A 21,859-nucleotide genomic window follows, 5' to 3' on the forward strand; every position below is an offset into this window, starting at 1 on the left:
TCCTATTCAGTGTCTACTCGGCGCTTCTTGGCTTGTCTCTTGTATTCATTAAATGGAGCATCTCTTGTCACTGTCCAGCAATAGTCTGCAAGCATTGATGGGCTCCATTTGCCCTGATAGCGTTTCTCCATTGTTGCAATGCCTGGTGAAATCGCTCGCCGTGCTCGTCGCTCACTGCTCTGCAGTTCAGTGGAAAAAAATCTAGATGAGAGTGCAAAAAATGTATCTTTAGTGCCATGTTGCAACCAAGGCTTTTGTATGCCTTGAGGAGGTTTTCCACCAACAACCTGTAGTTGTCTGCCTTGTTGTTTCCGAGAAAATTTATTGCCACTAACTGGAAGGCTTTCTATGCCGTCTTTTCCTTGCCATGCAGTTTATGGTCAAATGCATCATCTCGAAGAAGTTCACGAATCTGAGGACCAACAAAGACACCTTCCTTTATCTTAGCTTCACTTAACCTTGGAAATTTTCCACGGAGGTACTTGAAAGCTGCTTGTGTTTTGTCAATGGCCTTGACAAAGTTCTTCATCAGACCCAGCTTGATGTGTAAGGGTGGTAACAAAATCTTCCTTGATTCAACAAGTGGTGGATGCTGAACACTTTTCCTCCCAGGCTCCAATGACTGTCGGAGTGGCCAGTCTTTCTTGATGTAGTGGGAATCTCTTGCACGACTATCCCATTCGCAGAGAAAACAGCAGTACTTTGTGTATCCAGTCTGCAGACCAAGCAAGAGAGCAACAACCTTCAAATCGCCACAAAGCTTCCACTGATGTTGGTCATAGTTTATGCACCTCAAAAGTTGTTTCATGTTATCATAGGTTTCCTTCATATGGACTGCATGACCAACTGGAATTGATGGCAAAAACATTGCCATTATGCAATAAAACAGCTTTAAGACTCGTCTTCGATGAATCAATGAACAGTCTCCACTCATCTGGATCGTGAAGGATGTTGAGGGCTGCCATTACACCATCGATGTTGTTGCAGGCTACAAGATCACCTTCCATGAAGAAGAATGGGACAAGATCCTTTTGACGGTCACGGAACATGGAAACCCTAACATCACCTGCCAGGAGATTCCACTGTTGTAGTCTGGAGCCCAACAGCTCTGCCTTACTCTTGGGTATTTCCAAATACCTGACAAGGTCATTCAGTTCACCTTGTGTTATGAGGTGTGGTTCAGAGGAGGAGGATGGGAGAAAATGTGGGTCCTGTGACATTGATGGTTCAGGACCAGAAGTTTCATCCTCTTCCTCGTCTGACTCAAGTGAGAATGATTCTGGTGCATCAGGAACCGGCAGTCCTTCTCCGTGGGGTACTGGGCGTATAGCTGATGGAATGTTTGGATAATGCACAGTCCACTTTTTCTTCTTTGACACACCTTTCCCAACTGGAGGCACCATGCAGAAATAACAATTGCTGGTATGATCTGTTGGCTCTCTCCAAATCATTGGCACTGCAAAAGGCATAGATTTCCTTTTCCTGTTCAACCACTGGCGAAGATTTGTTGCACAAGTGTTGCAGCATATGTATGGGGCCCACCTCTTGTCCTGATCTCCAATTTTGCAGCCAAAATAAAGGTGATAGGCTTTCTTAACCATAGTGGTTATACTGCGCTTTTGTGATGCAAAAGTCACTTCACCACAAACATAGCAGAAGTTATCTGCACTGTTCACACAAGTACGAGGCATCTCTGCTCACTTTGGCTAAACAGAAATGTGTCCCTTTGCAAAATCAAACACTGACAAATAAGAGAGCACGACACTGTATGATTTCTAGAGCTGATATAGGGCAATTTGTTCAGCAGAGTGATGTAAGCTTCGTTATGATTGCATCATCCATGACTTCTAGGAATAACATGATGCAATTCATATCATGTATGACATAATACCAGCTTCAGATTGCATCATTCATTGTTTTGCCTAAAAAGCAAGTACTGTCCAAACCGAGTCATAGATTTATTCATAGATCCAGTCAAAGATGTATTTTAGTCATTTCTAGTTTAAATTGAGATCCCTTCCCTTTATAACTCACTTATCCTCCGCCATTCCCAAGTCAAGGGTCGTATATACTGACCCAATAGCATATCTTGAAAACTAGAGCCAATCAACAATTTTAAGCATCATTTTCGTTCTCAGTGACCCAGAATTAGTAAAGTTTGACTACATTTATTTCAGAAGCATTTTGGCTGTAGAGCAGTGTAATGAGCAGGCCCCGGCCCTGGGGCGGAGCAACAAAGAGTCAATGGCTCAGGCCCTCAGGCAGGGGCTGAGCAAACAGGTAAACAGCAGGCCCAGACTCCTGGCTCTGAAGGGCCTGCAAGAGGGTGAGACTGACACCCACATGTTGGGTGGCACGGGGGACGCAGGCCCACCCATTCCACTGCGTCCCAGCCTGGGGCCCTAGCAGCGGTAGAAGACCTGCTGCGGTGTCAGTGGGATCCTGGCCGCAACACACTGACATTGGCTCTGGCAGTGCTGCAGCCAGACTAGGGTCTGCTGCCCCCAGGCTACTTCCTAACTCCCCCTCTAGAGGTACCTGGGTCCGGACGGTATTCTCCAAGGGGTCAAGCACCATGGGCCCCTCAGGGTAACTGGAAAGCGGTAGGCTTGGCAGCTCCCCTGGGTAACTTGCGAGGGGCAGGCTTGACAGCTCATCTGGGCTCTGGTCGTCATCAGATATCAGCTAGTCCAGCCAGTCTTCGGGTTGGCCGCCGATTGCCGGGGGTCTCCCAACCAGGAGCTAGGCCACAGGCGTCTGGCTTCTCCAGTGGCTGTACTTCTAGTGAGCTCTGGGGTTGGGATTTTATACTTCCTGTACTGCGCCTTGACCTCTGGGGGGCGGGCACAGGATTCACTGGCTCCGCCCACTTTGGTGTCTGGAGAGGCTCGTCCCTCTCTGGGGCGGCGGGGAACCACACCAACTCACTACACACATACACCCCTCAAGTCTGGCTCCCGCTCATCGGGGCCAGACCCTTCCAAACCTCCCAGGCGGGACAGAAAGTCTGCATTCGCGTGGTCCTTACCCACCCTATGACAAACAGTAAAAGCATAGGGCTGTAGTGCCAGGTACCAGCGCATTATTCTCTTATTATTATTTTTCATTTTGGCCAGCCACTGTAGCGAGGCATGGTCGGTGACCAATGTGTACGGGGCCCCGAGGATGTAATAACGCAAGGCTTAACAAGCCCATTTCACTGCAAGGGCCTCCTTCTCTACCACCGCATAGTTATTCTCCCGTGGAAACAATTTCCGGCTAATATACAAGACCGGGTGTTCTTCTCCATCAACCTCCTGGGACAGGACGGCCCCAAGTCCTACCTCCGAGGCGTCTGTCTGGAGGATGAACTCCCAGTTGAAGTCTGGGCTATATAGGACCGGTTCGTGGCAGAGATTCTCTTTGAGTGTCTGAAAGGCATCTTCGCACTCCGGGGTCCAAACTACATGCCGGGGGCTGTCCTTGGTCAAAAGCCCAGTCAAGGGGGCTGCAATAGACGCAAAGCAGGGAATAAACCACTGATAGTAGCCAGCAAGTCCCAGAAACTGGCGCACTTGGTGCTTCGTGGTGGGAGGTGGGCAGGCTGCCAGGGCCTGAACCTTTCCCACGCGGGGCTTCACTTGTCCTCTCCCGCTGGTATACCCAAGATATGTGGTCTCTTGCCATCCAATGCAGCATTTTTTTGGATTGGCTGTCAAACCAGCTACCCGCAGGGAGCTCAGGACCACAGCTACCCACTCTAGGTGGTCCTCCCAATGGCAGCTGTAAACAACCACATCATCTAGGTATGCTGCAGCGTACTCTCGGTGGGGTTGGAGGAGGTGTACATCAGCCATTGAAATGTTGCCAAGGCCCCATGGAGGCCGAAGGGCATTTGAGTAAACTGATACAGGCCCGTGGGGGTGGCAAATGCGGTCTTTTCCCTGAGGCGGGGTCGAGGGGATCTGCCAGTATCCTTTGCTCAGATCGAGGGTGGTGAGGAAGCGGGCCTCTCCCAACCGTTCATCTACCCGGGGCATCGGATATGCATCGAACTTTGAAATGGCATTGACGCGCTGGAAGTCGATACAGAAATGCCATGTGCCATCGGGCTTGGGTACCAGCACTACCGGGCTGCGCCATTTGTTCTGCAATGGTTCAATGATTCCCAGGTCTAGCATAGCCTGTACTTCCTCCTCAACGACTTGCCGCATGCGGTGCGGCAAGAGCCTGATCGACTTCCAGATCACCACCCCAGGCTCCGTCTGAACGGTATGATGAACTAGAGTTGTGTAGCCCAGTTGGACTGTGAAGGTTCATGGGAACGCCTGCAGGAGGCACTGGGTCTGCTTACGTTGCTCCTCAGTGTCTTCTCGAGCTGGGGTCTGGCGGGGTCCTCTGTCAGGGGTACACGGGGGCCCAGCTCTTGCTCCGGTGGATGGGGTTAATTAAAAGGCTCTCTTGCTCCAGCCAGGGCTTTAGGAGGTTGACAAGGTATCGTTGAGTTTTCTTGCGCCTGTCAGGCTGGTTGATCTCATAGGTGACGGGCCCGACCTTTCGGACCACCACATAAGGCCCTTGCCAACGGGCCAGTAGCTTTGACTCGCTTGAGGGCAGGAGGAGCAGAACCTGATCGCCAGGTCTGAAGTCACGGATCCACATCCCGGTTGTAGGTTTGGGCCTGAGCTTCCTGTGCGGCCTTCAAGTTTTCCCGAGCTAGGGCTCCTGCCTGAGTGATGTGTTCTTGAAGCTGGAGGACGTACTTCAGAAGGCCCTGGGTTGGTAACGGGGCTTGCTCCCAGGTCTCACACATGAGGTCCCGTGGACGACGTCCATACAATAACTCAAAGGGGGAAAATTTTGTGGAGGAATGGGGTACCTCACGGACTGCGAGAAGCAAGGGCGGGAACAGTTGATCCCATAGACGTAGGTCTTCTGGGGGAAACTTGCGCAGCATGTCCTTCAGGATACGGTTAAACCGTTCAACCAAGCCGTCGGTTTGTGGGTGGTAGATGGAGGTGCACAGCTGCCTAATCCCCAGGAGGTCGCACACTTGCCGCAGCAGCCTGGAGGTGAAGTTGGTGCCCTGGTCAGTGAGGATTTCCCAGGGCAGGCCCACACGGGCGAAGACCTTCACGACTTTGTCAGCGATGGTACTGGCGGTGATGCTCCGTAGTGGGACTGCTTCGGAGAAACGGGTGGCATAGTCCACGATGACCAGCACATACTGAAATCCCGCAATGCTTTTTGGGAGGGTCCCACCAAATCCATTGCCACTCGCTCGAATGGTGTTTCTACAATGGGCATGGGAATCAATGGGGCCTTGGGCGTCCGTGGGGAGCAGCTAGCTGACATTCCAGACAGGAACTACAATAGTTCCTCACCTCCTGATGCACCGCAGGCCAGAAGAACCATGTCAGAATTCGGGTGAGGGTCTTTTCATGGCCCAAGTGCCCTGCAGCCGGGATGTCATGGGCGAGTTTCATTACAGCTCTTCGGTGACATCGAGGCACAAGCAGTTGGGTCTGGAGCTCTCCGGTGCAGGGGTCTCGTTTCACCCGATAGTGACAGTCGTGGTGCAACTCGAAATGGGGCCACAACTTTGCCTGGTATGGATTGATCAGGGTCCCATCGACGCTAGTTGCTCATACGCTCGACAGAGGGTAGGGTCCTCCCTTTGGTCCCGGCAAAAGTCAGTGCTAAGCCTGGGTTCGATGGCGGGCCCCAGCGGGGGGTCCTCGGGCTCTCCTCCCTGTCCGTTGTGGTCCAGTTCCTTCCCTTCCTCTGAGCGGGTCTCAGGGCAGCCCCCTTCCAGTGCTGGGGTGACTTCAGGGCCTTCCTCGATGTTCAAACAAAGGACCCCTGGGAACTCTGGCCAATCACATCCCAGGATCACCGGGTAGGCTAGTTGAGAAGCCAGGCCGACTACCATCAGCCATGTGACCCCATCCACGGTTAGCCGGACTCGGGCACTGGGGCAGGGCCGTACGTCACCATGGATGCACTGCAGCCGGATCGTCCCCACGTGCGGGTCAGCCAGGAGGCCTAAGCTTTGACAAATTAGCATCTGGCCGCAGCCTGAATCAATCAGGACAATCCCCTACAACTACTGGCACCGTAATCTTGGTGGCCTGCGGCCGTTGGGCGCAGGTTTCCCCCGCACAAATGTGACCGAAACTGCAATCCATTCCGGTGCAGTCACATTGCAAGTGTCTGTATTTCACGCAGGAGAAACAGGGTCCAAGCTCTGGGCGCTCAGGTCAGGTCCCTTAGGGGGGCTTGTTGAACCGGCACCTCGGGATGTCTATACCGGGGCTCCTGGCCCCGCGAAGGGTTTTGCAGTTCGGTCCGGGCGCTCCCCTTCTTCTCTAGGATAGGGCGCTCAGGCCCTGGTGGGTGGGCTCAAATAGCTGGTCCCACTGGGGCTTCAGCCGCAAGGAAATCCTCCATCAGAGCAACGGCATAGCTAGCGTCGCAGGCCGAAGGCGGAGGACCGAGGCCTTCCTTGCGGCAAGAGGATGTGGACAAACTGTTCCAGGATAACTTGCTCAGTGAGTTCATCTGGGCTTCATTTCTCGGGCTGTAGCCACCGCTTGCACGCCTCCCTCAGCTCCTGGGACACCAACCGTGGTCGGGTGCGAGTAGGGTAGGTCAGACTCCAGAACCGCCGGAAGGTTTCTGGGCTGACGTCCAAGGCATCTAGGATCGCTGCCTTTACCTGGGTATAGTCCCGTGCCTCTGGTACACAGTTTGGGTGGTCCCGGTCAGATATGGGGCCAGGAGGGTGGCCCATTGATCATGGGCTCACCCTGCAACCAGCACCATTCTTTCAAAAGTTACCAAAAAGGCTTCGGGGTCATCATCGGGTCCCATCTTGGTCAGCAGCACTGGTGCAGTGGTGCGGGGTGACCCGGCCGCGTTTCCTGGCTGGGGATCTGGGGTGCGAGGCAGTGCCGTCGCCAGCTGCTGCAGGCATTGCCACGGGTGTTCCTGGTGCTGAACCCCCAGGTCCCGAATCAGCTGCTGCTGCTGTGCTCCCAGCTGCTGGATGAGATGCTGCTGCTGCTGGGCCACATGCTGCCGCTCCTGGCTCTCTGTCAGGAGCTTGATAAGTTTGTCCACATCCATGGCTTTTTCTGGGGTACGTTCCCCCCCACGCCCCTTCTCACAGGGGACGAGGGCTTGTGCCCACATTCTCCACCACGTGTAGAGGGGTTTGGCCGGGGCTCGTCCCTCTCCGGGGCGGCGAGGAACCACACAGTCTCGCTACTTCCTTTCAGTTGTGACGGGGAATTAGCCTGGCTGCGGGGGTCTCGCGCCGCAAAACGTAACAGTTTTTCACACCCAGTCGGCGGGCAGTAGTGAGTCATGGGCTCAGGTCCTCAGCCAGGAGCTGAGCAACTTTTATATAATGAGCAGGCCCCGGCCCTGGGGCGGAGCAACAAAGAGTCAATGGCTCAGGCCCTCAGGGAGGGGCTGAGCAAACAGGTAAACAGCAGGCCCAGGCTCCTGGCTCCGAAGGGCCTGCGAGAGGGTGAGACTGACACCCACAAGTTGGGTGGCAGGGGGGACGCAGGCCCACCCATTCCACTGCGTCCCAGCCTGGGGCCCTAACAGCAGTAGAAGACCTGCTGCGGTATCAGTGTGATCCCGGCCGCAACACACTGACATTGGCTCTGGCAGTGCTGTAGTCAGACTAGGGTCGGCTGCCCCTGGGCTACGTCCTCCCAGGGGTCAAGCACCATAGAATCCTCAGGGTAACTGGCGAACGGTAGACTTGGCAGCTCCTCTGTGTAACTTGCGAAGGACAGGCTTGACAGCTCCTCCGGGCTCTGGTAGGCACCAGGCATTGGCCAGTCTGGCCAGTCTTCAGGTTGGCCGCCGACTGCCGGGGTCTCCCAACCGGGAACTAGGCCACAGGCGTCTGGCCTCTCTGGTGGCTGTACTTCTAGTGAGCTCTGGGGTTGGGCTTTTATACTTCTTGTCCCGTGCCTTGACCTCTGGAGGGCAGGTGCAGGATTCACTGGCTCCGCCCACTTTGGTGTCCGGAGAGGCTCATCCCTCTCCGGGGCGGTGGGGAACCAGACCGCCTCGCTACATGCCCACTGGGACAAAGGCCCATCTCACTGCAGGGCCCTGCCTCCCCTGCAGGTGCCCGGACAGCTCCCTGGGCTCCAGTTTCTGACCCGACTTCCCAGCTTGCCCAGGGCCCCCCGAGTAGCCAGCCCAGTGGCGGCGACTCTCAACACCAGGCTGCTGGGATCCTGGGGGCACCTGTTTTTTAAGCTCAGTGAAGTCTGTTTCCATCCCCATCGGGCTCATTGATTGAAAAGCCAGGAGGAAAGAGCTCAGAGGCCTGGGTTCTAGGCCCAGCTCTGCCACTGGCCTCCTGGCTGACCTGGGGTAAGTCACTTCACCGCTCAGTGCCTCAGTTGCCCCACCTCTCAGATGGAGCTGATTGGCCAGCCCTCCTGGGGTTAATTAGGTAAGGGCTGTCCAGTGCGTAGAGAGCTAGCAAAACACCAAGCACTGGGCAGTGCACCGGGTGGAAAGCTGGCTGCCCCATCCCTCTGGCACTGGATTTGACCGTCCTGCTGGAGGGGCTGGAGTCGAGCAGGCTGTTGATGCAATGAGCATGGCTCTCGATGGACCCTGCTGGCAGCCAGGGGAAGCCCAAAACCAATGGACGAGGGGGAGGCAGTGTCAGACACAGGAGATGGTTCTCAGGTAGACACCAGGCCACCCCAGCCAGGAGTGCTTTGCGGAACTGTCATTAGAAGGGGCCAGGTGAATGGTTTAAATGCAGGGGCTGGCAGTAGGGGCTCGGAGGGAATTTCTGAGAGGTTCTAATGAGCATCCTAATGGGGAGCTGATCATCCACACCCAGCTCCCCTGTCAACTGACCAAAATCAGCCCTACTCCATTGGCTCCAACAGAGCTGGGACACTTGACACCAGTGAAGACCTGATGCCAATGGAGTTACAGCGGATTGACATCAGCTGGGATCTGGCCTGTTGGCTCCAATGGAGCTATGGATGATTTACACCAGCTGGGATCTGACCCATTGGCTCCTGTGACAGGTATTGCAATCCCAGCTAGTATTTGGGGGACCCTATTGTGTTAAGTTTCTGTCACTGTGGGCCAGGCACTGTATGCAGCTCCAGGGAGAAGGGCCACCCCAGCTCCTCCTGGAACCAAAGCTAGTGGGAGGCAATGAGGTAACTCACTCAGGCTGTAAAGGACCCAAAGGACATGAAAAGAGAAACTTCTTGACTTCCTGGCACATCAGTGCTGGGAGCCTGCGTAACAAATCAGAGCAACTGGCATTGCTCATTTCTGACCATAAATTTGGTCTAGTTGGTGTTACTGAAATCCGAAGGGACGATTCCCATGATTGGGATGTTAAAGTCAAGGGTTATAACCTAGTTAGGAAGGACCGAGTGAGCAAAAGGGGTGGGGGGAGAAAAGTGGCACTGATAACTCGGAAGAAAATTATCTTGAATACTAACGGTCAATGTCCTAACAGATAAAGCACAAGGTGGGGAATTAGTTGGGGTCTGCTACAGAGCCCCAAATCACACTTGGGAATGGGATGAGCGGCTCCTTATGCACTGATCTATCATGTGTAGGGAAACGTGTGATCATGGGGGACTTCAATTTGAGTGACATGCGGAAGGTCTCCTGCAGACAACACTAAAACATTCTTGGAATTTCTAAATATTATAGATGACAATTTCCTAACTCAAAAAGTGTTGCAGCCAACACAGGGGATTCTGTATTAGACCTTGTCCTAACAGATAGAGAGGAACTAAAACTCAATGCTAGCTTAGGTACAAGTGATCATGACTTGCTCACATTTATAATTTGCCAGCAGAGCAGAGACCAGACCAGTAATAAATACACTTGGTGTTCTGCTAATGGGGCCAATTTCACAAAGCTAAAACAACTATGAGCCAAACCACCCAGGGAAGAAGAATTCAATCAGAAAAATGTGAACACTAATTGGGAATCATTTCAGCACATCTTCCTGGATGCCCCAAAAGTCATAAGCAAGGAAGAGGGCTGCACTTCATTAAACACCAGCCTGGTTTGGAGGGGAAGTAAAGGCAGCTAAAGCAAAATGCATATATGGAACACATAGGAGAAAGGGGAAGCTAATAGGAATGAGCAGAAGTCAGAAGCTAGGAGCTGTAAATAATTGATAAGGGAAGCCATGATAGGGTGTGCACTCACACCAGCACTGGCAGGGTTAACCAGTGCCTGAGAGGCAGGTTAGGTTACCTCACCTCACCTGACAGCAGGAGGGCCAGGGTTAACTGAGAGAGAAGCCCAGCTGGGGAAGGGCTGTTTAATGACCAGGACATGGGCAGTCATGCCTAATGGTTAGAACCCAGTGCCAAGCCCAAGCTCAGAGCCAGAGACAGCATCGGGGGTCAGGTGTAGGAGCAGGGCCCTAGAGTGTGGCAGGAGTTGGGAGCAGGCAGGGTCTGGGATATGGAGGCCAGGAGGAGGCAGGTAAGCAGGAGGGGTCTCTAGTAGCAGCCAACTAGGATTCCTCCAGTAGCCCAAACAACTTCCTGCACCTCTTCCTGATTTAAATAGAGCTCCTCAGCCAATCGAAGATGCTGGATTTTCCCCCAATCAGAAGCTCTGAGGGCAGGGCCCTTTGCAATCTAGCACTTCACTGGTTCCCTTCTGCAGTGGGTCAGGTGAGTTGCTGGGTGGCAGTTGTGGCCTGATCACAACCTAGTGCCCCAAGAGCCAGGGTTCAAGGCCTGTAATCCGTTGCCTCTCCCCTAGGGAGCCTGCCGGCTGGCCGTGGCCTGGGGTTTTGGGGAAGGTGTTTACCAAGTCAGGAGGGCGGATGTGTCGCCAGCTCCCAAGAGCGCTCTTCAGGACTGTAGCCTTCCCAATCCCCAAAATACCAGAGTTTATCCAGGTGCACTTTTAGGTCATCTTGGGTTTGGCGTATCCTTTGTCCCCAGTCCAGGGCTGCTGGGTTGTGGGTAGCTTTGGGCAGAACTAGGGATGGAATCCTGTAATGGCGTAAGCACCCGCCTCTCATGAGTGCCCCCTTTGTGGTCAGCTGGTTCTTTCAGCCCCCTGGCCGAGTCACACACACTGTCCCCCCTTCCGGGGTATACCAGTCTCTAGCTCTCACTCACGGCCCTGGTATGGAACTGTAGCACCAAGGCTTCTGCCCCGAGGCCCTGTCTTCTTTAACATCTGACTGTACCCTCGGATGGTGTCCTTTTGGCAGCGCTCCCTGAGCTCAGTCTTCAACCAGACCAGCAGGGCCCATCACGGTACCCTTGCCCAGCCTGGCTAGGTTATGGTCAGTCCCCTGAGTGCAGCCTGTCTGCACTGACCTGTCCATGGTCCTTCTGTTCTTCCTGACAGCCAGCAGGCACCCGGTCTTTGGCAGCCTTCCCTGGGCTCAGTCCCGCCTGCAGTGAGCTGTCTGTAGTCCTGCTGCTCTTCCAGCCAGTCAGGCACCCAGTACTCCCTCTTCGAGCACCAGGCAGCAACTGACTGCTCTGCCTCTGCTGCTTCCTTTTACAGGGCCCTTCTGGCCTCTGATTGGCCGCTCCCGCAGTCCCTCTGATTGGTTGTTTCTCTGCAGCCACTCTAGGCTGGACTGGAGAACTTCTCCGCTGGAGAACATCTGGAGGACTTCTCCTCTGCTCTTTTCTAGGGTGGGGTGAGGCAGGGCCATGAGGCCTCCAGCATGGAGGCGGGGGGGAGTCTCCCAACCTAGTCCACTCTGTCACAAATCCATAACTTGAAACAAAGGGGCTTTGCCCCACAGTCACATGTTCTGCCGGCGGCAGCAGCAAGGCCCAGTCGTTCTGGTGGAAGTTGATGTAACATCGAAGATACTGCTCCAGGATCTGGTTGGCTCTCTCCACTTGATCATTAGTCTCAGGGTGATAGGCGAAGGAGAGGCGGGAGCGTATGCCCCAAATCCAGAGAGCTTCTCACCAAAAGTGGGAGATAAATTGTGCACTGCAGTCGGAGATGAAGTGCTCTGGGAGGCCATGGAGGCAGATGACTTGGTCCATCCAGAGCCAGGAGGAGGAGGGTAGGCCAGTTCAGGGGATGAAGTGTGCCGTCTTCATGAGGTGGTCCACAACTGTCAGGATGGTCATGAACCCATTGGACGTATGTAGTTCTATTACAAAGTCTAAGGTGGTGACTGTCTAGGGGACAGGTAGAATCTGAAGGGGTTGCAGAAGTCCCAAGGGATTATTGTGCAGTGCCTTTGGAGTGGGTGCATACATTGCAAGAGGCCACATAGGCCTGGGGATGTGGCTCATATGCGAGGCCACCAGAAGACATGAGAGATGAGCCGCTGAGTGTTGAAGTGACCAAAATGTCCTGCCAGGGGAAGTCATGGCATACCTGTAGTGCTGCAGTCCTTGAAGGCCTGGGGGGAACATATATACGCCCCTTTACGTAGGTTACCCTGTCTCAGACATCGTGGGGTTCCCTACTTATGGCTTCCTGTTTGATTGGTGGGAACTAATAGATCAAGGCTGATCTTTTGAGGGGGAGCAGATCTTGGCGGGGAGCTGCACCCAGAAAGTTATGAGGCATGAGGATGTACGAGGTTTCCAGTTCAAGTCATTTTGGCGAGTGTAATATTCGCCCTTCCAGGACAAAGCTATGGTTGGTTCCTGGGCAATAGGAGATTACGAAATTAAAGTGTGTAAACAATAAGGGCCACCGAAGGCAACGTTGGTTAACAGCCATGGCCCTACACTGACATTCAAAGATCTTATGGTTAGTGTACACCTGCAGGGGATACCAGGAACTTTCTAGATAATGGCACCACTCTTCAAAAAGTGTTCTTAATTGCCAGGAGTTCTCTGTTCAAAATCCCATCATTTTGCTCTGCCGGTGTGAGTTCCCTGGAGTAGAAGGTGCTTGGAGATAGTAGTTGTTGAGCACCTCTTCCAATTGGAAGCATCTGCCTTGAGGATGAAGGCTGGCATGGCCTCAGGGTGGGCCAATATGGGAGCAGTGGTAAATGTGAGTTTTAATTGTTCAAAGGCCTGCCAGGCCTCAGGAGACCAGAGGAACCTGATGTTTTTGCAGAGCAGGGCAGTGAGGGGGACAATCTGCTCTGAGAACCTCAGGATGAACCACTGGTAGAAATTCATGAACCCTAAGAAGCATTGTCATTCATGAATATTCTGTGGTGCCGCCATTCTGGACTGCCTTTACTTTGCACGGGTCCATTTTGATACTGGCAGGAGATAGGATGAACCCTAGAAATTCTACAGAGGCTCTAGTTAGTTAAGTCTCGTTGTGTGCCTTGGCTTCTCTAGATACTTGTGTTATTTGTTTGTATTCATCCTTTGTCATTTGACCTAGTTTCCACTTATTGTAGGACTCTTTTTATGAGTTTCAGATCATTGAAGATCTCCTGGTTAAGCCAGGGTGGTCTCTGGCCATACTTCCTATCTTTCCAACAAAATGGGATAGTTTGCTTTTGTGCCCTTAATAATGTCTCCTTGAAAAACCTCCAACTGTCTTGAACAGTTTTTCCCCTTAGACTTGTTTCCCATGGGGTCTTACCTACCAACTCCCGCTGAGTTTACTAAAGTCTGCCTTCTTGAAATCCATTGTCTTTACTGTGCTGTTTTCCCTCCTATCATTCCTTAGAATCACAAACTCTACCATTTCATGATCACTTACACCCAAGCTACCTTTCACTTTCAAATTCTCAACCAGTTCCTCCCTATTTGTTTCTCCACCTTCTGAAATAAAAAATGTCTCCATTGCATTCCAAGAACTTGCTGGATAATCTGTGTCCTGCTGTGTTATTTTCTGGGTAGTTGAAGTCCGCCCCATCACCACCATGTCCTGTGCTTTGGATCATAGGCGCCGACTCCGTGGGTGCTCCAGGGCTCAGCATCCACCAGCCACAGGAGGTGCTTGGGGGAGAGTGGAGAGCAGCGAGCAATGGGTTGGTGGAGGTTCGGGGGAGGGGGCAGAGTGCGGGGGGGGAAGAAGTGGAGCGAGGGCAGGGCCTCGGGGGAAGGGGAAGAATGGGGGCGGGAAGAGGTGGAGTGAAGGTGAGGCCTAGGGGGAACGGGCGGAGTGGGGGCGGAACACCCACGTGGAAAAATAAAAGTGAGCGCCTCTTCTTTGGATGATTTTGTTAGTTGTTTATAAAAAGCCTCATCCACCTCTTCTTCCTGGTTAGGTGTCTGTAGTAGACCCCTACCATGGCATCATCCTTTTATCCTTACCCAGATAAACAACTGGAGGTACGGCCTGTTTTAAAGACTTGGGCTATTCGGCTGGGTTTCTCCAACCCCTTCAGCGCTGGCCTAGCTCTGCTCGCACTGAATGCAATGGGCATTCTGAGCATTGACTCCAGTGTTGTTATGTCATGGACCGGGCCATGACTGTGCTCGGTTCTGTACAAAGAGAACACAACGAGGGTCCCTGCCCCAAATAGCTGACAATCTAATGGGAGCAGAGTTAGGCCAGTGCTGGGTGCTTCTAAAACCCCCACTCTCCAGGCATGTCTACACTAAAAACCTAAGTCCACCTATGTTAGGTCAACTTACAGCCACTGCAGTAAGTACTACAGTGGTGCATGTTCACACTACCCTCCCTGTGGCAGGGGTGCGTGTGCTCACCAGAAGCGCTTCCAAGGACTGAAGAGAAGCAGTGGGGGGGGACGGGACTGAGAGCCCAGCTGCCCCTGGGATCCCAGCTCTGTGAGCTCTGTGCCCGGAGTCCAGGCAAGACTCTGGGAAGCCGCTGGGCTCCTGGTGGGAAGTGGTGGGGGAGCCTCCATGCAGCAGCTGGACTGGGAGCTGGGAGCCGCCCCTCCCGCCCTGGTGACAGCCTGGCTTTCTTGTCAATTTCACGGCTCCAGCATGGAGACATGAAATGGACAAAAATGACAGCCAACATGGACACTGCGTTGCCCTAACTACACCGACATAAGTGCTACTCCTCTCACAGAGGTGGAGTTATGATTTCGGTGTAGTAGGGCACTTACATCGGCGGGCGCAAGGCTGTAGTGTGTACACTGCCATAATTAGGTCGATGTAAGTTACCTGATGTCAACCTAACTCCGCAGTGTAGACCAAGCCTCAGAGTTTGCTCGACAATACGCTGAAAACCTTCCCCCTCCCATCACCAGGGCCGGCTCCAGGCACTAGCATAGCAAGCAGGTGCCTGGGGCGGCCAATGAAGAGAGGGGTGGCACGTCCGGCAGTTCGGCGGCAATTTGGCGGTGGGGCCGTCACTCCCTCTGGGAGCAAAGGACCTCCCACCGAATTGCCGCCGTAGAATGAAGCAGCGCTAGAGCTGCCGCCAAATTGCTGCCGATCATGGTCAGGACTAGTGAGCGTAGCTCACATCTCTGGGTCAGGCTGACCCCCAGGTGTGGGATCAAGGAGGACATTCCCTCCAAGCCCCCTGGGGGAGACTGTCCCTGGAGCACGGAGTGGGGGTCAGCTGGGCTTGCCCCATTCAAACCCTATTTCAACCGCTGCGGGGAGGGTTGGGGGGACACACGGCACAGACCTATCCTGTCTTCCTATAGCACCTTTTGGGGAGTAAAGGCCCTGGGGTGTCAGGGTGATGTTAGGGGAGATGGCCAGAAACTCTGAAGGGCTTTAGGAGCACACGTCCGGCGGACTTTCACATCCCTTCTGAAAATGACCCCGTCACAGTTAGGCTGTCAGAAGGCGTTGGCAGGACTAGCCCCGTCTGAAAGAGAGCAGAACTCAGGGCTAAGCATTGCAGGGCTCAGCCCTCACAGTGGCCATAATGTCAGGCCTTGCGTGATGCCGCAATGGTGCTGTTAATAACAGGCCCTGCTGGGTCGACAGGGAGGTTTGAACTTGGGGCTGTCAGCGGGGCTGATGGTGCAGGAGGGGGGCCTGGTTCAGTGAAATGACCAGGCCTGGCACCTAGGAGCAGCAACGGACCCATAAATCTCTTCTGTGCCCAGCCACTGGGGGGACAGTCTCATGCTGTCCTAGTGCTGGTGTCGAATGTGTGGTGTCTCTAGCCATGGGACCGGGGCATTGTCAGGGGAAAGACACCTCTAAACACTGCCTCCCTGCGGGGCTGCCTGTGCAGGAGGAGATGCCGGTGAAGCTGTGTGACTCACCCATTGGAGACGGACGGTGTGGGCTTCCCTGTTCTGGAATGTAACATGAACGCTCCCATCCTGCCAGGAAACAGAGAGAGGGAGAGTTAGCTTGGACCTTTCCCTAGGCTCCCTGAGAACATATGCTGCCTGGGGCCGATCACCACCAGGGAGAGCCTGGAGAGCCAGGCCAACACTCCTGAACCAATCCCCGGAGGTCTCCCCAAACTGTCTCCTGGGGACAAGGAAGGGAGGGCCCAGAATGACACAGACACACCTAGGCATATGTCTGACCATCCCCCAATATTTCACCAAAGGGGGGGGGGGGCGTCTCTGCCGAAAGCTAAGCACCAGTTGATTGCTGGCCTGTGGCTGAATGTTCGGACTATGTCACATGGAGGATCCTGGGTTCCAAACCCATGGAAGTGAACCGGGTCACTTGCAGCAGGGGGTCTCAGAGCTGGCTCAACACTGAGAACCACGGGCATGCGGGGAGCCGACCCAGCAGTGTGCCTAGTCTGGAGACTGTGCAGGGCAAAGCATCCCCCACAGAAATGCTGAATAGGGGCCCGTCAGGACTGAGCTGCAGCTAATGAAACATCCTGATTATGAACAGAGACAAGAGCCTCGGGCTATACAAGGAGGGAAAATGGCCCCAAATGTTGTTCATCACAGAGGAGAGACTCTGCTAGCAGAAGTGTCTCACAGGGGAGGATCCCAGCTCCAGTCACTGAACCAGCGCCGTGCGGAAGGAACCTGTCAATACGTGTGGGCTCTGGACTGTACGTTACATTTTCCTTGTACCTGGAACCTAGTGTGTCCAAACCCTTTGATGTGCTTTTATCGACAGTGGCTGGTTTCAATAGCCAGGATCATGGTGCCGGCCGGGTGCCAGCAAGGGGAGCGTGGGCAGCTGCGGTGGGATGATAACTCTGGGGCAGGCAGGCAGCTCAGCAGTGCAGGCCACAGCTGACAGTAGGAAAGGGCCCAGTAGCTGCTCCCCCGAGGGTGGCTGGGATCCATGGCCACGCGCCCAACTGTGCCGCAGCAGGGACCTGGAAGGCTCATTCAGCCCCCTGGCATAGAATGGGAACCCCAGACAGGTGCATAGACAGGCTGCCAGATGGTCCCAGGGACACACTACCCCGCTGGCAGACCACTGCCACTGGGTCCCTCCTTAGGCTAGCATGGGAATCTCCCTCGGGCTGGCATGAAGAGCCCTGCGGCCTGGCACTGGGGCTGCCTTAGGCCTGCGCTGTGGGGGCGGCCCCCTACCGTAGAGCTTCACACCTAAGGCGGCATCTCCAATGAGCCAGTCCCAAGCCCAGCACCCTCCTTCAGCTGCCCTGTCTGCCCATCTCGCTCCCACTCCTGAAAGGGACCCCCCCCCCCCCAGTTCAGTTCCACCAACTGCAGAGGCTGCCAAGGAGCCTCCAAAAGCAGCAGATTCCAGAGCCCTGCCTGCCACTGGCTGCCCTGGCACCCCTCAGAGATGCTGCTGCAAAGGATTCTGGGGCACGTGTGGGGAACTAAAGGCCCCCATGTGGGGACGACTGGAGGGTGGGATCCAGAGGGGGGTGCGGAGTGCAATGCAGGGTCAGGGCAGAGCTGCCGAGAAGCCTGGCACTGAGCCGCGCCCCCACCTCAGCCGGGCAGCAAGGATGGGGAATGGTGCATTGCAGACCTGCCCGCCCCTTTCCCCGTCCCTCTGTCTCTGTGGAGCTCTGCTCTCTATCCATGGACACTCACTGACTGAGCCCAACAGGAATGCTTTGGATGGGGGAGATAAGATCACGAAAGGAGGTGGCAGAACCTGTGTGTTTGCCAGGGGTTAAACTCTTGGAACCTTGGCAAGCTCACCAGCCTGTCTCCAGCACCCATCCAAGTGCTTTGGCAGGCGCCAGGGTTCCTACTCTGGGCAGGGAGCTTCGGGCTGGAGGCATGGCTGGGGGGCTAATATGAGGGGGAAAGGAGTCCAGGAGAGCTGGCTGTATTTTAAAGAAGCCTTATTGAGGGAGCAGGAACAAACCATCCCGAAGTGCAGAAAGAATAGCAAATATGGCAGGCGACCAGCTTGGCTTAACAGTGAAATCTTCGGTGAGCTTAAACTCAAAAAGGAAGCTTACAAGTGGAAATTTGGTCAGATGACTAGGGAGGAGTATAAAAATATTGCTAGAGCATGCAGGGGTGTAATCAGGAAGGCCAAAGCACAATTGGAGTTGCAGCTAGCAAGAGATGTGAAAGGTAACAAGAAGGTATGCTAGCAACAAGAAGAAGGTCAGGGAAAGTGTGGGACCCTTACTGAATGGAGGAGGCAATCTAGTGACAGATGATGTGGAAAAAGCTGAAGTACTCGATGCTTTTTTGCCTCGGTCTTCACAGATAAGGTCAGCTCCCAGACTGCTGCACTGGGCAACACAGTATGGGAAGGAGGTGAGCAGCCCTCAGTGGTGAAAGAACAGGTTAAGGACTATTTAGAGAAGCTGGACATGTACAAGTCCATGGGGCCTGATTCAATGCATCCAAGGGTGCTGAGGGAGTTGGCTGACGTGATTGCAGAGCCATTGGCCATTATCTTTGAAAACTCGTGGCGATTGGGGGAGGTCCCGGACGATTGGAAAAAGGCAAATATAATGCCCATCTTTAAAAAAGGGAGGAAGGAGAACCCGGGGAACTACAGACTCTCTGCCTGACCAACCTGATTGCCTTCTATGATGAGATAACTGGCTCTGTGGATATGGGGAAAGCTGTGGACGTGATATATCTTGACTTTAGCAAAGCTTTTGATACGGTCTCCCACAGTATTCTTGCCAGCAAGTTAAAAAAGTATGGATTGGATGAATGGACTCTAAGATAGATAGAAAGCTGGCTAGAGCATCAGGCTCAATGGGTAGTGATCAAGAGCTCGATATCTAGCTGGCAGCCGGTATCAAGGGGAGTGCCCCAGGGGTCTGTCTTTGGGTCAGTTTTGTTCAACATCTTCATTAATGATCTGGATGATGGGATACATTGCACCCTCAGCAAGTTCGCGGATGACACTAAGCTGGGGGAGAGGCAGATAAGCTGGAGGGTAGGGATAGGGTCCAGAGTGACCTAGAAAAATTGGAGGATTGGGCCAAAAGAAATCTGATGAAGCTCAACAAGGACAAGTGCAGAGTTGACGAGGACGAGTTTCCAGGTCTCAGACAGTGTGCTGGGCCTGGGGTTTTCCAGCATTGTCATTGCAAGTGAGAGTCAACTCCAGAGACAGAAGCTGCGTTTCCTCTCCTGGCTGTTCTGTTCTCCCCTCATGTGTGTGTGTGGCTGGGTTCGTCTGCTAGGAATCAGGATCAGACTTTAACAACCACAGCAAGGACTGCTCCAGCCCAGCCCAGCTAACTTCTGCTCTTTGCCCCAAGGACAGTTAATACCAACTCTGATACCATCTATGGCTATGTCTACACTGCACTTTTGTTGGCAAAACTTTTGTCAGTCAGGGGTGTGAAAAAAACACACCCCGACCGACAAAAGTTTTACCAACGAAAAGCGCCGGTGTGGAGATGCTCTCCCGCCGACAAAGCTGCCACTCCTTGTTGGGGTGGTTGTATCTGGTTGGCAGGAGAGCTCGCTCCTGCTGACAAAGAGCGGCTACCCTCTGTGCCTTACAGTGGCAGCATTTTAGAGGCACAGCTGTGCCGCTGTAAGGTGCGCAGTGCAGACATAGCCTTTGCTGTCAGACAAGGGGGGGTTCCCTTCTAACGACTTCAGCTGACGGGAGAGAGCATGGCAGAGGGTGTTCCAAGGCAAGGCTGACTTTCCATTGCAAAGGCTTTCCCTGCTTTCCCTTCTGTCCTGTCTCTTCACTAAAGGGCTGGAGGGGCTTTGCCATGGACTGAGCTGGTGAGTCGCTGTGCACCACCCTGACCCTCGTGTAACACCGTTGGACACTGACAGAGTCACAATAATGCCTTTGATTTTTCAGGCCCATTTCTATCATCCCTGCCCCCAGCCTCTCCTCGCTTCTCTCGCCCTTAGCAGCAGGCCATTGCTCCAGAGACAGTGAGTAATTCCCTTACCGCGCTCACATTGTTACCTGGCAGGTATTTATAGCCGCTGCTTAGACCCCTTCCCCCCCCCCCGTCCCTTTTCTGGGCTGTGCACATTTAGTTCCCAGAGCCCCAACTACACGCGGCGCTCACGCAGCTCAGGGCAGGGACAGGAACATCCAGCATCTTATTCTCAAGCCTGACCGAGCTCCCCCCCACCCCTCTGGGGACCTGGACGCACGTGAAATGAGCGAACCCCCTAGCCCCGCCCTCCCACCACACACAAACATCTTTGTGCCCCACGGCCTGGACGCCCCGAATTATTGCTTAACACTGAGCCCTGGCAATGGACTTGTAAGGGGCACTGCTAGGAGCTCTCCAGCCTCAAGCCGCATCGCAAGGCAGCACGTGGCACATGCCCGCCAGCAGCACCGGGCAGTCGGGGTCATCTCAGACGTGTGCCCCTTTTAGTGGAACGGGACTCACACAGGCAGCGCCAGTGAGTGGTCACAGCAGGGGGACCATGAGCTAAGGGGCAGGGGAGCCAGTTCCGGGTCAGAGAGGGGAGTGTGTGCTGCTGGAGGAGAGCAGAAGCAGCTGTTGATATAATGAGGTGGCAGCTTTCCTGCACGTGCCCCTCTGCTCTGACATCGAATCCTCTGCCCTGGGCAGCCTGGGCCCTGCTGGGAAACACAGGGTGGAGGCTTTGGCAGGTTCCAAGGTCCTGGCAGGATCGTCCCAGCTCCCGGCACCCTCGTTCCACGCATCACCTCTAGGCTGCTCGAGACGCTCTCAACCTCCCCTGCTTACGAGAAGCTGATCTCATTAAGGAGCTGAATGTACCCGCACCCCATACAACCCTGCTGTCTCAGGGGCCTGATCCTGTCTCCAGGAGCTCAGGACGCTCAGCTTCCTGGCTAGTTGGGCTGTTGGTGCTGTTGGCAGCTGATGCCTGAAATGCAGAGTTAGGCTCCAGGAGCGCGGGAGAGTTTTATTTCTGTCGAAGAAATGAATCCCCCAAAGAGACTCCGGTGACAAACGGCTGCCGAGCGAGGGAATCCGACCAATCCAAGGAGGCGTGTGGGACATTTACTGTGGAGTTAGACGGGGAGGGGGCGTTAAGTAGAGAAGCCTGAAAGGCAAATAAATCCAAGGAGCTGGGAAAGCCTCTGGAATCAGCCAGGCTGGGGCTGGGGCTGGGGCGGGTATTAACAAGCCATCTGCTGCTCTTCTAGGGACCAGAAATTAACAGGAGAATCCCAGAAACCGGTTGGGTTTGTGACATGGGTGAATTTAATGCTGGTGCTGGGTGCCAGACTGAGCCCTGGCGTGGACACAGGTTGGCACAGCTTCCTCCCGCCCTGCCCTTGCTGCCTGTATGTCCCCCCTGCCCTGGAAGGGACGAGCGGGGAGACGGTCTCCCAGCTTAGCCGGGAAGAAGGCTAATTAGTGTCTGGTCATTTTTCTGCTGTGGAACCTGCCATGAGTCAATGGTCTGAGACCCAGCAAACTCTTTACATGTATGGGCCACCAAACAGCCAGGGGATGGCAACGACTTGCAGTCACGCCCGATCTGAGCTGGGTGTAAATGAGAACCTGCCAATCGGCTGAGCCAGCCATTCCCGCCCTAGGCCTTTGGCCCCATGAGCTGCCATGCAGTGCCGTCTTGCACTGGGTGGCCTGCAGGCGCCACCTACTGCAGCAGCCACACTGGGGGCTCCACATGCAAGTG

General features: G+C 54.3%; 1 protein-coding gene across 4 annotated transcripts in view; it reads right to left on the reverse strand.

Moving 5' to 3' along the window:
- Nucleotides 1–21,859, reverse strand: part of LOC101950669 (copine-5) — a 181,410-nt gene that overhangs the window by 103,985 nt on the left and 55,566 nt on the right. For 3 of the 4 annotated variants that reach the window (XM_042861853.2, XM_042861852.2, XM_065592445.1), the window contains exon 7: nt 16,124–16,183. The exons of the other annotated variant lie outside the window; for it this stretch is intronic. In XM_042861853.2, the coding sequence (XP_042717787.1) occupies nt 16,124–16,183 (60 nt within the window). The remainder of the gene's footprint in view (nt 1–16,123; nt 16,184–21,859) is intronic. 4 annotated transcript variants of the gene reach the window in all.

Source organism: Chrysemys picta, chromosome 4 (assembly GCF_011386835.1).
Source record: "Chrysemys picta bellii isolate R12L10 chromosome 4, ASM1138683v2, whole genome shotgun sequence".
Taxonomy (NCBI): Eukaryota; Metazoa; Chordata; order Testudines; family Emydidae; genus Chrysemys; species Chrysemys picta.